General features: G+C 40.6%; 1 protein-coding gene across 2 annotated transcripts in view; it reads left to right on the forward strand.

The window, feature by feature from the left end:
* The window catches only part of Gdap2 (ganglioside induced differentiation associated protein 2), a 53,594-nt gene that overhangs the window by 11,448 nt on the left and 25,076 nt on the right, over positions 1-17,070 (forward strand). For both annotated transcript variants that reach the window (XM_008832906.3, XM_029563430.1), the window contains 4 exons: positions 7,807-7,960; positions 8,239-8,327; positions 13,110-13,186; positions 16,371-16,530. In XM_008832906.3, coding sequence (XP_008831128.1) covers positions 7,807-7,960; positions 8,239-8,327; positions 13,110-13,186; positions 16,371-16,530 — 480 coding nt within the window. The remainder of the gene's footprint in view (positions 1-7,806; positions 7,961-8,238; positions 8,328-13,109; positions 13,187-16,370; positions 16,531-17,070) is intronic.

The following is a 17,070-nucleotide window of genomic DNA, read 5'->3' on the forward strand; positions in this document are numbered from 1 at the left end:
TCTGTATAAAAATAAAATCATGCTTTCCTTTATTTTTGCCATTTAGCAGTTGATTTTTAATTTAATAAAGGTCTTAGAATTTGAATAGAAATTCTTACACCGACACCAGGAACAAAGGGGCTAGCCAATGAAGAATTGTGTTATATGATCAGGAACCTGGTTTTTAACTGGGAGGGCCAAGGCAGGTATAAGAGCCTTTAATTAAACTCCAAAACAAGGCGTCATAAAGAATGATGAAAATAGAAAAGATGTTAAAGAAACTACTGAAAAGGTCTTTGGTGAAGGTAGCAGAGAAGCTAGTCCAAAAAAATTCCTTGTGGCTTGTGTGTGCTTGTACATGCACACCCATACTTCTTAAATGAAGATTTACAAATAAAGAAAATGGAAAAGTTAATGTGATTTCAAACAAAATTTAACCCTATTTAATATTGACCTCTAAAAATAAAACTTCAGCATTTGGCAGATTGTGTTGGGGGATTGTTAGGCCTAGGTGAGGTTCTTGTAACTACCCTGTGCTAACCATGTGACCAAAGACTAATTCATTGCTGAGCCTGAGTTTTCTCATCTCTGAATGGGGATGGTAATAGGCACTCCTGCCTCGGTTCCTGGCACATAGCAAGAACTGGATGGAAAAGACTAATATCACACAGACCAAGTGGCATAGGGTGTCTCAGTACTGCTGCTGCTGGTGCTGTCAAGTCAGTTCTCAGTGATCTTATCTAATGAGTCAGCACTAGCCTGAAGAGAGGTTATTAGTGCCCCTCTGAAGAATAAAGCATTATAAATTAGGACTTTCCACATTTGCAAATGATAGAAAGCTAGAAGATGGTTATCAAATGCAGACTACAGATTTTTTAATGTATGAACTAACTGGAAGTATAGGCCCCAAAATGCAAAACTTGATAGGGATGACTATTACAGTCTCATAGTAAGCTCAGAACACTAGGCAGTTCCGGCAGGGCGGCCTTGTTTGACAAACTTGCCTGCACATAGGAAGATGTATTTACCCTCTTGGTAGAATGACATTACCTTCCATTCACTTCTCATTTGGAAAACTCAGGGTTAGACTTCCCTCTTCCTTAGCTTTCCCACAAGGCCTCTCATCAGGTCCTAAATTATTGTGAATCTTTCCATCACTACAGCACTCAACTCACTCCCAACTGATCTCCCTCCATCCATTCTTTTTCATATCTGTTTTCTACACATAAACCCCTTATTTCTCCCCAGCTTCAACCCATTTAGTGATCTCCCAGTCTCCTTCACGTGGTCTCCAGGCCTTGCAAGATCTCACCCCTCTCTGCAATCTCCAGGCCTTGCAAGATCTCACCCCCTCTGCAATCTCCAGGCCTTGCAAGATCTCACCCCTCTCTGCAATCTCCAGGCCTTGCAAGATCTCACCCCCTCTGCAATCTCCAGGCCTTGCAAGATCTCACCCCCTCTGCAATCTCCTCACCCACTTTTGCCTTCAAAACCTAATACTTGAGCAAACATCTCTGCTCACTGCCTACTAATCCAGAAGCTTCTCTGCCGCTCTGTGCGTGCTCTTGCCGTTAACTTGTCAGTCTGGACTTACCTGCTTGGTGCATGCTTCCTCTTCCTTCAGAGTGGATCGTTCTGTCCAGGTGCACCGGCCCTGCTGTGCAGTGCTTCTCTTGCTCCCTCTCAGGTTGTAAATTGTTATGTAATGACTGCCTGATTCAACTGTAAACGTCATGCAGGCCAGCACTGCCCAGTGCCAAGATAATGGCTTCTCTTTAAATAGCTGATGAAGAAATGAATTCTCAAGGATTTTAATTGGGTAAACGCAGAGTTTACATTATTTCTACTGAAAAAGCTAATATTATCAGCCTGTCACATCATCAGTGCCAAATGAAGCTGTCCTCTGTCCTGAGGACCCAGTGTACTGTATTTATATCACTACTTTTTTAAGAGTAATAGGCTGGGGTACAGCTAAAAGAAAATAATTAGCACTATAGAAGGCATGTTATCTGAAGTAGTTTGGAGGTAATGTTACAGTTGTTCTCAGATCTTTGAAAGGATCACGGTGAGCAGACAGAGTGGTGGCTCTGTTACATTTAGAGTTCCTGGTATATAAAAGTACATTTCAATTCAACTAGAATTTTTTTATTTAAAAAAAAAACAGCATTGTAAAGACAGCCCACCCCAAATCACTGCTTTACACTTTGAGCTTAGATATTTTAAAAAACAAAAACTGTGTGCAGTTGTTGTTTGGATTAGATTGACAACAATGCTGTCTGTAAGGAATTAGAGTAACACCTGGTGATTTACTGGTCTGCTTGTTTCAGCTAAGGGATGGATATCAGTCAGATAAACAGAGATTGAAGCCTGAGCTTGCACCAAGTGAGGAGAAAATATCAGGACCACTGTTTTGCTGCTTGCATGCTACTCAGCTTCGAAATGTGAGGGTTTCAGGCCACGGGTGTTCATACACTACATATTAGCACTCTCTTTGCTCCAAGTGCTGAATAGCTTGTACTTCCCTGCTGTGGGGTCAGGATTTGCAGAGAAATAAGTGGAGTCGCAATGTTGCTAAGTCATCTCTGGCAACTCAGATATGCTGTCACAGAAGCACCACCAGGCCCAGCTTCTCTACTCTTTCTAAACTCTAATGTGAGAAATCTCCACACAACAAACTGTCTAAATATGTTTGCTTGCTGCTTATATTTTAAAATTAAGATAATGCATGCGTCTTGTTTCTTTTAACAGTTTTTCGGATACAATCAATGTATACATGAATTGTAGATTATGTGCATTCAAGCTAAAAATAATGGAAACCATAATATTCACCACTCAAAGATCATCATTTCTAATACTTCAGTGCATATTCTTCTGGACCTTTCCATATATGCTATGAAGGAATACACATGTTCTTGTGTTTTGGAACCAAAGAAAAAAATAATTTATTGTATTCTTAAGACAGTTGTATACATACTGTCCTGCAGTGTCTTCTTTAGCAAATGAATTACCTTAAATTTTTTTATTTATTTATTTTTATGTATATGTTTTGCCTGCATGTATTCAAGTGTAATACCCATGAAGGCCATAAGAGGGCATCAGATCCCCTGGAACTGGAGTTATGGACAAATTGTTAACTGCCATATGGGTGCTGGGAACTGAACCTAGGTTTTTTGCAAGAGCAGCCAGTGCTCTAAAGTACTGAGCCATCTCTTCAGAATGGTACGTTTTACTTTCAAAAAGTATATCTAATACCTAGACCATACTTAAAATTTTCAGTTGCACAAAAATATCCTTTAAGGTTATTTTATCCAAACCTGGTATTCAATCCAGGAGCACACATTCCATCTTGTTTCTATGCCCACTACTTTCTATTTGTCTCTTTTTGATGAGAGTGACTTGTGGAGTGAACTGATTCTGTTGTTTCCTGAGATGCCCTGGCTTCTTTGCCTGATTCACTTGAGGTGCCATTGAATCTGTGTCTCCTAAAAACTTCAAGTCATATTTACAATCAAGCTTTGGCTAAAATATTTCATAGATGATGTGTGTGTGCTTTGTGTTATGTCTGAAGACCTGTGTATCCCAACTGGCCCATTTGAGATCTACCACTGACACTAAGATCTGGATTGGAGTTTGATCTTTGACCCTTTGTGACTGAAATGTTAGCTATATTGTGTTATCTAGACTATATGGTGGCTTGGGGACTGAAAATCCATGTCTCTATTACATGTTGTGGTTCACTCGAGAGTTTTAAGGACCAAGTTAATAATCCTTGTATGACTCAGTGCTTAGATTATGAAATTTTTTTTTTCTCCATCAGTTCACCTGTATTTAGGAGTTGGCATTCTGTAAGGTCAAGCTTTTCCTGGTTACCTGGTGTTATTAGTTACTCTGAATGACAGTTTCTGTTGGAGAGGAAAGATACATTCTTAACCAATTTTCAAAGTAAAGAATTAGTTTAAGGGTAGGATGTGGTAGCACACACTTTTAATCCCAACTCTTGGGAGGCAGAGGCAGGCAGATCTCTGAGATTGAGGCCAGTCTGATCTACCTAGCAAGTTCCAGGTCAGCTGTGCTACAGGGTGACCCTGACCAAGAAAAGAGTAAAATAAAATTAGTTTAATAGCTGTTTGAGATAGTTGACAGATGGCTTATTTGTTTGCATTTCCTGGCTTTCTCTCTTTATAGTTTTGTGTCTCCAGCATTCTGTTGGTCAATGTTGTGTGTGGTTTTCAGAGTCAGAATTTGGGGAGAAAAGCCACAGTCAACTCTCTGCCTTTCTACTCTAAGTACCTTCTGTTCTTTACCTTCTTTTTGGATCATGTGTTGAAATTACTGTCTTGATTGCTCATCATTGTCTGTTGACTTCTTGCTGTGAAAAGGAAGCCCCTTCCCTTCCACTCTCAGTGTACATGTATCAGAAAGCTCCCACATTGTTGTCTTCCTTTACCATCCTCCCAAATTGCCCTCACAGTTTACACTAAGTAGATATTCCACCTTAGCACTGTGACCCCTGAATAAAGTATTCACAACTGATGAGCAAATGGATTAGTGTTCTCTTTGTACAATGTTTTTCCTCTAGGAAGTAATTAATTGACTTGATTTTTATGTAAATAATTTTTCTTCACCTATTTCCTGATTCCGCCTGAAAACTTTTTAAATAAAGGTGTGAACCTCCTTTCAGTGACATCAGTACTTCAGTGTTTCGTTTGTTCATTTTTCTCTTGACAGGGGCTCTCCTGGAACCTTCTCCTCCCTTTTCTCTCTAAACTGCTGTCTGTACCTGCTCTATGCTTATTGCCCAGGGGCTGTTTCTCATCATCCTAGGAAATCTACTTGTCTCCCTACCATCAGGGATCCCCTGCCATTTGATCCCCCATTTTCTTCTCTGTGTGTGTGTGTGTGTGTGTGTGTGTGTGTGTGTGTGTGTGTGTGTCTTTTTGAAACAGGGTCTCCCTGTAGCCCCCAGCTGTCCTGGAACTTACTATGTAGACCAGGCTGGCCTTGAACTCACAGAGATCTGCTTGCCTCTGCCTCCCAGTGCTAGGATTAAAGGTATGTGCCACCTCACCTGGCTGGATCCCCATTTTCAAGATCTCATTCATTCTTCTGCTTTGACATGCTCCTTCATTTTTGTTAGCATAGCTATCCAATTTCTAAGAAGGATGGCATGGGGCAAAATTCCCGAGATGACTTCTTTTTATTTATTTATTTTTGTTTTATGTATATGAGTCCAGCAGTGTGAGACCTTTCAGTAAGAATCTTATGATATTCTTATTCTGAGTCTTCCTGTATTACAGTGTCTTTTCTGGAAGCTGTGTGATCTCAACTTTGTTTCTCGTGTGTTGAAATTTCGTAATGATAAGCCTTCCCATGCTTTGTTTATTCTCTGGCTACTTTCATTCTAGAAACATGTTTTTCAGGTCTAGGAACTTTCTTGGTTTATCTCTTTAATAATTTATTTTCCATAGTCCTTTCTGAAGAAATCTTATTGGATGTTTATCTTCCAATTTTCTTACCTGTTACCTCCTAATTTGTTTTGGTCTCTGGATTATTTCTTCAAATTTACTTTCAGCCACTGTTGAACTTTTTGCTTCTGTTAGACTTTTCACTTGGCTGTAGCAGCTGCATAAGGGCTGTTTTATGTCCTCTGTCCTTTTTTTTTAGTCTTTTTGAGACAGGGTCTCTCTGTAGCCCCAGCTAGCCTGGAACTCACTATGTAGACCAGGCTGGCCTTGAACTCACAGAGATCCACCTGCCTTTGCTGGAACTAATGGTGTGTGTCACTACACCTGGCTTCTCTGTGCTTTTTTAAAAGCGTTCTGGTCTTGATTCTAAGTTGCCTACCCTGACTTGCTTCTTTATTAAGCAGGCCTTTAGCCCTTCTTTGTTTTAGTCAGGGCTTTCATCACTTCCTGGTGATCTTTAAGTGTTAGTCGTGTTTGAGAAGGAGGAACTGAAAAGCTAATCAGGAGTTTGTGTTCATGCCTGTCTTGATTGTTTCTTTGAGATGCTGTATTGTTGTATAACCCATGCTGGCCTAGAACTTGCTGTATAGCCCACACTAGCCTCAAACACTGTCTCAGCCTCATGAGTGCTAGGATAGATAACAACCTCCAGTCACCGGGCTTGGCTGCTGAGGTACCTTAATGCATTCAAGCTGCTGACAAGGTACCGCTGATGGGTGGGGTCTGAAAGCCTGAGATTAGCAACATTACGGAGTCTTCTGAGGGCTTCTGGGCCTCTTCTGATGGCTTCATTGCCTCTTCACACAAGAGGAAGCAGGCTCTCTAGATGTTTTTGAAAGGATTCTAATCTCCTTCATGAGGGCTCCATCATGACCTCATCTGATTCCAATTACCCCCAAAGATACCACCTCTAATATAGTCACATGAGGGGTTAAGGTTTCAACATAAGAAACGGGCCTGCAAGCATTTATTCCATAACAGCAAGGGTTCTTGCATGGTCCATCTTGGATAGATGTCCTGTGGTTTGATTGGGATAGTTCCTTTACTTGGCAGAATTGCTAGTCCTTTGTCTTGGGCCTTTAATTTCCCAGAAAGGAATCCCCCTGAATTTCCCTGTCAGAGCCTGTCGGTGTGAGAAGGCTAGACATTTTACTGACAACTCGAACACTTGACTAAATCCCCTTTTCAGCTGTGCCTGGGTTCTGGAATCCAGAAACTCTGTAGTTCAGAGAATCATCTTCCTTTCTCCTGGTGTGACGGTAAAGAAATCATCACCTTACTGGGCTAGCTTGGGGAGGGGTTGCTGTGGTTTTGATAGTGCAAACCTGTCAAAACCAGCCGTCTCTTCGTAGTCCCTTATCACAGTGTAATGTAGGGGTACTTGGGAACCTTTGTAGTGTTTTCTGAAAATAATAATAAAATAGCTAAAGCATATATAACTTTGCATAAATTAACTCATTTAGTGGTGTGACTTGTAGCATCAGTACAATCAGTATCTCCCTTCAGTAGGAAATCAAAGCACAGTGAGGCCAGGTACCCACCGGGATTCACAAGAGGAACAAGTGGGACTTGAAACAAAGCAGTCTCTTAATCTGACACTGCCTTTAAGTACCGGTGAGCCTATCGGCCTCATATGGTTTCCCATCTCTGCAAGCTTTGTCTCCTCTGCTAAGCCAGTTCTCCCTGGTCTACTGACTTCTGCCTCCAACGTGAAGGCTCTCCTCTGCTTCCTGTCTTTCCCATTCTTGGTGCTTAGACCTGTTGTACTACGTCACTGTCATGAGAACAGAAGGAACAGAGAAGAATGCTGGTATCAGCCCATCGGGTTTGTTTCTTCGATGTTTGTTTTTTTTTTATATTTTATTTATTATTTTTATTTTATGTGTATAAGTGTATTGCCTGCATGTGGGTAAGTGCACCCGTGTTGTGCAATGCCTGCAGAGGTCAGAAGAGGCCATTCGATCTCCTGGAACTGGAGTTACGGACAGTTGTTAGCTGCCATGTGGGTGCTGGGATTCCAACCCGGGTCTTCTGCAAGAACAACCAGCATTCTTAACCGCTGAGCCATCTCTCCAGCCCCTCAATGTTTACTTTCTATTGAATGTTTGTAGATTTCATGCAATACATTTTAATCATATCTAAACCACCCCTATCTGCAACCCCCAGCCTGCCCACAGGATTTCACGCATTCTGTCTTACATGTTAAAGCCTGTCGAATCAAGGGTTTGTGTACCCAGCCGTCTCTCACTCAGTCCATGGTTTTTAATGAAGTTTCTCAATGTTCTTCATACTTTCTCTGTTTTATGTCTGGACGTATTTTCCTAATATTTGCGGGCTTATATGTTTTTTCCATTGTTTCCAGGTTGCCGAACAGGTGAAGCAAAACTGACCAAAGGATTTAATCTAGCTGCTCGGTTCATCATTCACACAGTGGGACCTAAATACAAGAGCCGCTATCGCACTGCAGCAGAGAGTTCCCTGTACAGCTGTTACAGAAACGTGCTTCAGCTGGCAAAGTATGGCCTGCCCGCTTCCTCCCTACACACGGTTCCCGCTTTGAAAGACTAACCCTTACCATGGATATCAAACTTGGAGGGGCTCAGATAATACCTCTCTAAGAGTATGCTTAAATTATGTGCTCTAATATAATTATCGAATAGTATAATTGAGTTCACTACTGTAAATTTACTGAAGACGGAGGGAAGATGCTGACCTGTATTTTGAGATTAGTTATGGATTATGCGTGTTTGGTAATTGTTTTAATACAGTGTTCATGTTTTCTGTTTGATTTCAGAGAACAGTCAATGTCATCTGTTGGATTCTGTGTCATTAATTCTGCAAAGCGAGGTTATCCTCTAGAGGATGCAACGCACATTGCTCTTCGTAAGTAACAGTGGAGAAACCACACACAAGTCAAATTCTTAGTGTTTTCCATTACTAGATGAAGTTAGAACCAAAGAAAATTCATGACTGAATGATCATGGCATTCTGGGGAGACTTTGTGTTGATAACATGTAGCTCTCTCAGTTTCCTTTCTCAGGTTGATGGTTTTAATGCCTTGAATGAAGGCTTAGAAGACTTGTTAAATTTCCAGGTGATACCAAACTAGGAAGTATGGCCAGTGCGCTGGGTAATTGAATCAAAATGAAGAATTATTGTAACAGTTTGCAACAGTTCAGTCAGAACAAATTTCATAGCACGTTATTTCTGTTTAGATAGCAGCTTTCACACATATGCTCCTTCAATATAAAACTGCAGTTAAGCCCAAACTGACCCACACTGTCATACATGGTATAGGAGTACAGTGTTGGGCTAAAGATGTAGCTCAGAAGGAGAATGTGTGCTTAGAAGGCATAAGTTTCCAGATCCAGTTCCCAGCACTTTTCAACTAGTGTCCCGCTTGAGAGTCCGTGACCTCCATTCTGGCCACAGCTCAAATTTTGAATACAGTTTTGGAGATCACAGCTCACAAGACACTGATAAACAAGAAGACATCTCAAAACATTAGTGATATTCTTTTAAAGAACATGCTTTTTGCAAATATGAGGCCCATCTTCAAATACATGAAGGAGTCTCAATGTGGCTTTATTCTTTATTTTCTACGTGATGGTTCTTTGAAGGGGTGGGTGTCATCATAAACTACATCATGTATCCGATGAAAGAATGCCGTGGACCCTTTGTCCAAAACTGTTCATAAATATAGAATTTACATGCTCTTTCAGGAAGTTTACAGACCCTTGGAAGCAGGCAGTAAGAATTCAACTACAGGAGGCAAGGTCTAGGCAAATAACAAGTAGAAGATCTGAGTCCCATTTGAGATGGAATTGTGTAACAAAAGTATTTTAGAACTTCTTGTCACTAGGATCACCAACAGAGCAGCAGTGTGGCCTCCTTAAATGTTCCTGAATTCTCTCCTCTGCAGTGTTCTGTGTAAATAATCCACAGCATTGTTTCCCTGGATCATGATACTTCACCTCCAGCTGTGAGACTAGTTCATAGTAACTGATAAAGATTATACTGAGAATGAGGGTATTTAGTGAAACAATTTCTAGGAATTTAATTGGCAAAAAGGAAGCAATTAGCTCTTAAAGTGAAAAAGTTAAATTGTATAAGGTCCATTTGATTTATACCTTAAATCTAGTAGTAAAACTGTACAGCATCTCATTTAAAGCAACCACACAGATAATGATGGTACTTTGAGAACTTTCTTGAGCATTTGAAAAAAAATGGCTTCTACACGTTCTTAAGTATATATGTGATAAGAATATTTTATTTATTGTTTTTATTTTCATGTGTATGAGTGTATTGCCTGCATGTGTTTAAGTGCACCCATGTCATGCAATGCCCAAGGAGGTCAGAAGAGGGCGTTGGATTCCATGGAACTGGAGTTACAGACATTTGTTAGCCACCATGTGGGTGCTGGAAACCAAACCCCAGTCCTCTGCAAGAGCAGCCAGTGCGCTTAACCGCTGAGCCATCTCTCCAGCCCCTATCTTTGTTTTCTTTTTTTTCTTTTCATACAATTAAGTTCTTCAGAAAAAGGCTAAAGAAATATCGACATTGAAGTAAACCTATCAGTTTATTTATTCATTCAAGAAAATATGAGTAACTGTGTGCTAGGCTCTGTGTCGTGTACAGGAGGATGCAGTGGTAAGGAAAAAAGAGGATGGTATTTGTTCTTACTTTTCCATGTTGAAAATCTCAGGGTCCCACATGGCGTTCATGCCACTTGCAGGGTCACTGAGTGTGAAGCACGTGCATCCTGGTGGCTGCAGAGGAGTGAGCACAGATGCAGCTCATGGTGCAGTGGGCAGTGCCAAAAGCTGAGTCGCCATGGTTCTGAACAAACACTGAGGTCTCTGTGATTATTGTTTGGCATTTTACTTTTGTTTTCTATCGGAAACCCCACAGTGATGTGTTGAGGAACACATGTGAACATTTAACTTTGATAAGTATTCAGTTTTTTTAAGAGAAAAAATATGAAAGCAGAATAGACATGAAGAATTGATTTGTACCTAACAGGCAGAGCTACAAATGTTCCTTCAGTTCTCAGTGAATGAGTTGCTATGGTAGATTTTTTCAGTACATGGCTCACCAAGCAGGCCATAAATTATTAACTTAGCTGTAGTTCCTTCTGAATGCGTGCTTATCATCCCCAAGGTCCCCCAGGTCTCAGTTAATGTGATACTAATGTAAAATGTGCTTTAAGAAGTTCCATATCCCAGCTGTAAGAAGTTTACAGATAGAGGGATGCTGAGGAGATGAGATGCTTTCCATGTGCTTGCGTCCCATTAAACCTAGTGTATGCTTGAAAGTTCCTAAGTCAAACCCAAGCAATGTAAGTGAAGGATATTCTGTTCAGAGGAACACAGGAAAGGGTGGGGTTCTGCACAAGGCTTATGACTGGACCTTGAAAAATTGTGCATAATTCACTTAATGATGGATCTATGTATTCTGCTCAAAAGTAACCTACTGACAGGTAAGACATCGTAAAACTTCAAGTGATATGTTTTAAATATTCCCTCCAAAACAAAGACAGATTGGACCTGAGTGTAAGATGTGTGGGAGGAATTATTGAAAATCGTACTAAGGAGGTTGTTAGCTGGGGACAGAGTGAGGTGAGTTGTGGTAAGGGCTTTGAATCTTGACTTACAAACAGTACAGTCATTTGATACGGAAAATGTAAGAAGATAACTCGGGCTGGAGAGATGGCCTCTTGCAGAGGACTCAGATTCGATGAGCACACACACATCGGCTAACAACTGTCTATAACTCCAGTTCCAGGGAATCCAATGCCCTCTTCTGACCTCTGTGGGCATTACACCTCATGGGGCACTTACACACATGCAGGCAGTACACTCATACACATAAAAAATAAAATAATTTTTTTTTAAAAAAAGAAGATAACGGGGCTAGAGAGATGGCTCAGTGGTTAAGAGCACTGACCGCTCTTGCGGAGGACCTGGGTTCAATTCCCAGCACCCACATGGCAGCTACGAACCATCCTTGACTTCAGTTCCAGGAGAATCTGAAGCCCTCTTCTGACTTCTGTGGCACTGCACAACACAGATGCACTCACATACATGCAGGTAATACACTCACACACATAAAATAAAAATAATAAAATATTTTTTTTAAAAAAAGAAGATAACTCAGGCAACAGGAATGGGTAGACTTGCAGGGCGTGGTGGTGCACACCTTTAATCCCAGCACTTGGGAGACAGAGGCAGGTGATTCTCCGAGTTCCCGGCCAGTCAGGGCTGCATAGCAATACCTTATCTCAAAGTAGGGTGGGGGATTTAAGAGTTTATTGCCATAATGTGTGTGAGCATTAATTCCTTAAAAGAAACTAAAAGAGAAGGAATTGATGTTAGAAATGTTAGCAGTAGAATTAAAAAGATCATGAAAAGATATTTGAAAATATAGGATGGAAGAAATAGAGTGTCAAAGAAAAGTCAAGGGACAGTGAGGTGGCTCTACAGGCAAAGGCACTTGCCACCAAGCCTGATGACCTGAGTTCAACCACAGATCCCATATGGTAGGAGAGAACGTATTCTTGCAAGTTGTCCTCTGACCTCCACATACACTATCTCACAAGTGCACATACTTATACATAATAAGTGTAAAAGTGTGTCTAAGGAGAGGGGCTGGAAAGATGGCTCAGCAGTTAAGAACACTTGCTGCTATTGCAGAGGATCAGAGTTTGGTTCGCAGCACCTGTGGTTTACAACTTCCTGTAACTCCAGTTCCAGGTCTGTGGGCACCCACATACGTACATTTAAAACAATCTTTTCTTTAAAAAAGAAAGAAAGAAAATTCAGTATTCAGGTTGGGTAAATAGATGCTGGTACGTAACTGAGGTAAGGAATACATATGTAATGGGAGTGAGGATTTGAACCTGCTGGGGTCACATTTGGACACATTGAATTTGAGGTCTCTATGGTTATCTCAGTAAAAATGCCAAATAATCAGCAGTTTAACTCTTTGGTTCAGAAAACAAATTACAAACTTGAGTAACCATCAGCATTTCAGGTAAAACTTAATCAGCAAATAGTGAACTAAGGAAAGTAAGTCTATCAAGGAAACAAAACGTAGGCATTTTTAGAAGGTAGTGGCATGGGCATAAAGGACCAAAGCCAGGGAGGTTTAAGGAAAGGCCATTGGGCCTTGATAGAGAAAATTCAGGATAACACAGAGATTAAGAAAAAGATAACTCAGCTGGCTTTGTGAGCCAGCGACAGGCTGAGTGGAACATCAGCCGCTGTAACTGAATGAGTGGAGAGGCACAATGCTCTCCATTTGTGCTGGATCATTCTGAGAGCGAGGCCCCAGGGAGTCAGGGGAACATGCTGACTAAGGGAGAATGGTCTGGAGTCAGCATCTTCTGTAGGGACACTGGAAATAGAGCAGCAGGTTCAGTAGAGAGCCTACTGTTTTGGGGGACTGAGGGCAGAGAGGACATGTGTTACCCGGACCTCTGCAAAATGTCTGACAGCAGATCAGAGAAGGACTTCATAGAGGGAGATAGGTGGGCCTTTCTGACAAGGCGTCATTGAGCAGTGGCTGAATGAAGTAAGGAATGGTCATTACAAAACTGAAATTTGAAGAGTTTGATTTTTCTTAATACAAAGTCATTTCTTACTGAATCTTCATTCCCTTCCTTAGGTACTGTGAGGAGATTCCTAGAGATTCATGGAGAAACCATTGAAAAAGTAGTATTTGCTGTCTCTGAACTTGAAGAGGTATTTTACTAATTATTCTGCTTAGTTTAAATCTTTTTTTTTAACTTCTTATTTATTTTTATTTTATTATATAGATGTTATGCCTGCATGTGTGTGAGTGCACCTGTATCATGCAATGCCCACTGACACCAGAAGAGGGCGTCAGATCCCCTGGAACTGGAGTTAAAGAGGCTGTTGGCCACCATTGTGGGTGCTGGGAATTGAACTCAGGTCCTCTGCAAGAGCAGCCAGTGTTCTTAACCACTGAGCCATCTTTCCAGCCCCCTTAGTTTAAATCTTAACTCTACCCATGCTTGCTTTCATCTAGTCACCTAGCTACTGAATTTCAAGCAGACAGATCATAATGTTCTAGGTTTATTTTTGACGGTGGGGCTTAAACTCATTCATTGGAAAAAATTGTATTGGAAATTAAAAACAAGCAAAAAGAGAGCTTTTCCTGTTTAATGACAGTGTCTCACAATGTGTACCAGGCAGTACTCAGGCTTGAGGTGATTCTCCTGCCTTTGCCTCCCAAGTGCTAGGATTTCAGGCATGGTCTACCAGTCCTGGCTAAGAAGACTTTGATTAACATTTTCACTGCCTAACTATTGTGCTGTTAAATGAAATGCCTCACAAGCATCACCTTGTAAGCCGACCACTGAACTTCTGGGTTTCTGCAGCACAGCTGGAAAACAATAGCTGTGCTGGTGAAACATGGCATCTACCATACCCAGGTGACAGCCTAGCTGAGTGGCTGGCACCAAGTTGAGGGGTTTATATGTTTTTCTTGGGTTTAGTTTTCATTAAACCCAAATCCCTTTTAGAAAGTTGGATTGTCATTTTTGTCTTTTTGAGCTTTATGTAGCTCTAGATGACTCTCCCACTCAGCATCTGCTGTTTCTGTTTTGTATCCCTAAGCAGCTTGCGTAGCCTCTCAGTATAGGAATAGGGTTACACTTGGTTGGTTTGCACAGATAAAATGTATTCTCTAGTACATTGATACTGTTTTTAGGAATTAGCTAGGCAGTGTGCTCTAGCCACTAAGCTTTAAGATGGGAGAGCATCATGAAATGCAGAATAATTTTAAAAAGAGCATCGTTCATAACCATTGCTTTAAAAGTAACACACAAATGACAGTGTAAAGAAATTTCACATTACAGAAATGCAAGCCTCTGCCACAAGATATCACTTCACACTTAGAAAGCAGCATGCCAGCTACTTGGAAGTTAAACAGTTACAATATAATGCAGCACATTTATTCTTAAGTATATGCAGAAAAGAATATAAAGCACATCCACACAAAAATTTGAAGATGAATATCATAGCATCATTGTTCATATTAGCCAAAAAGCAGAAACAAGCCAGACATGGAATTGATGAGCAAATGTAGTACATACAGACAGTAGAAGATTACTTAGCCTTAAAGGAGTGGAGGGCTAGTACCTGTTACAAGGTGAACCTTAAAACTTGCTCTGCTAACAAAGTGGACACTAAAGTCCCCTTTTTGAAATTTTTGAAACAGGGGACTCCATTGAGACAGAAAGATTGGTAGCTTCCAGGGGTTATAAAAGCGAGAAAAAGAATGAGTGCTAATAAGTTTGGAGTGATGAGAATGTTCTAGAATTAGATGGTGATGATCATACAACTTTGACAGTATATTAAGAATAACTTAATAACTGAATTCTAGTCTACATTTTCAGCAGATTAGTTTTATGGTATATGAATTTTATCAGTTTTTAAAAATATATTATTGTGTGTGTGCCTCTGTGTGTATGTATGTGGGCATGTGTGTGCATATATGTATTCATGTGTGGGTCAGAGGACAACTTCATGGAATCAGTTTACCTTTCCTGAGCCATCTTAATGGCCCTGGGGTTTTGGTGGTGGTGGTGGTTTGTTTGTCTTTTGTTGTCATTGTTTTAATGTAAAACTGTTCTCTCTGGTCTTCTAATGTATCTACTTAGAAAATGTACGGTAAGAACACTGAAGGATAATACTATTTTTAATGACTTTATTGACCTTTAAGGCAACTCCATCATTCTTTTGTGTTCTCACTATTTTAATTTAGTCTTTTAATTTTAAAATGTGTTTATTTTATACTTATGTACATGTATGTGTACTTACATGATTTTATGTGTACCACATACGTGCAGATGCCCAAGGAAGCCAGAGGATGTTGGATCCTCTGGAACTGGAGTTAACGAGAAGTTGTAAACTACATGATCTGGGTGCTGGGAACCAAATCCAGGTCCTCTGCAACAGCAGTACGTGCTCTTAAATGCTGAGCCGTCTCTTAGCCCCTCATTTAGTCTTTTTAAAAAGTGCAGTTTGGAATCGTTGATGAGTAATGCTGAATAATGGTAGAGTAACTCCTAGGATGCTGAAAAGGCAGAATGCTTCATTCTGGAGCATTCAGGAAGAATTGCCAGCACACAGCTTGTGATCTGCTGAGGATGCATAAATAGTGCAGTGGCCCACACATGTGGAAGTTATCAAATAGAATCTATCATATTCTCGTTCTTTCTGTTTTAACACACTGTCTGTTTTATTACTTTTTAGGTTAGCCTACAAAGTGATGGTTTCATCCTGGCATCAGCTTTATACTTACATCATACATTTTGTTCCCATTCACTTCTGTTTTCCATTGCCCTATTTTTTAAATTTCATTTCTTTTTCTGGAGGGGGCTATGAGGGAATTTTAGTGCCACGGCATACAGAGGCCAGAGCACAACCTTCAAGAGTCAGTTCTCCCCTTCTACTGTGTGGATCCTGGGGATCAATCTCAGGTCATCAGGCTTTGTGGCAAGTGCCTTTACCTTCTGAGCCATCTCAACAACCCTTTATTTCTTTTTCTAAAGTAAAATGTATCTTTAATCTTTGAAAAACTTCTAAGAAAGAATGAAAGTCAGCAGTCTGGAAAAGTCTTTGGTAAATAAAGGTAGAGGTGAGGTCAGCAGCAGCTGGACCTACCCAGACTTGGAAACCTTCCCGGTTTGAGCATTTTGTGTAACCTGACTAGCATTCTCCTCATGTTCAATGTAAGAAGTGATTGAGGCCCCAGAGAACTTGCAGTCTGAGCACAGGGAGGGGTGAGCCTTAGTCTTCATGGAGACTGTCTTCACAGCATGTGGACCATACTGCACACTGCTCAGGCTGCTTCCTCCCTTCATTGTTTTTCACAGATTGCCTTGCTTTTCTGACACAGGCTACTTACCAAAAGCTGCTACCTCTGTACTTCCCAAGGTCATTAAAGGAGGAAAGCCGGTCATTGCCATACCTGCCTGCAGATATTGGAAATGCAGAGGGGGAGCCTGTGGTGCCCGAACGACAGATTAGAATAAGCGAGAAACCTGGGGCTTCAGAGGGTGAGTGCGAGAGTTCTTTATCTCCTTTAATTAGATACAAATAGTGCTTTTCATTATGACATTTCATATAGACCCATCATGACTTTGTTCGTACCCATGCCTATTCCGCTCTTGCTCCTGTCCCGCTGGTCCCTTCTCTCAGAGAGCCCCTCTGCTTTCGTGTTGCATATGCTTAGAAATCTAGATTACACATACAAGGAAAAACATGTGCTGTGTCTTTCTGTACCTGGCTTATTGTGTTTAACATAGTGATCTCAAATTCCATCCATTTTCCTGTAAATCATGTGATTATTCCTCATTCTTTATGACTGAATAAAACTTGATTGAAGATAGATGATAGATAGATAGATAGATAGATAGATAGATAGATAGATAGATGATAGATAGATATATAGATACAGATTTAGATCTTATTTTCTTTTTCCATTCATCTTTTGGTAGGCATCTAGGCTGATTCCTTAACTTGGCTGTTGTAAATAATGCAACAGTAAACACGATCAAACATCTTTTTGAAGAACTTTCACAGTAATTTCCATAGTA

The sequence above is a fragment of the Nannospalax galili genome, unplaced genomic scaffold (assembly GCF_000622305.1).
Source record: "Nannospalax galili isolate Female #2095 unplaced genomic scaffold, S.galili_v1.0 scaffold1951, whole genome shotgun sequence".
NCBI classification, from domain to species: domain Eukaryota; kingdom Metazoa; phylum Chordata; class Mammalia; order Rodentia; family Spalacidae; genus Nannospalax; species Nannospalax galili.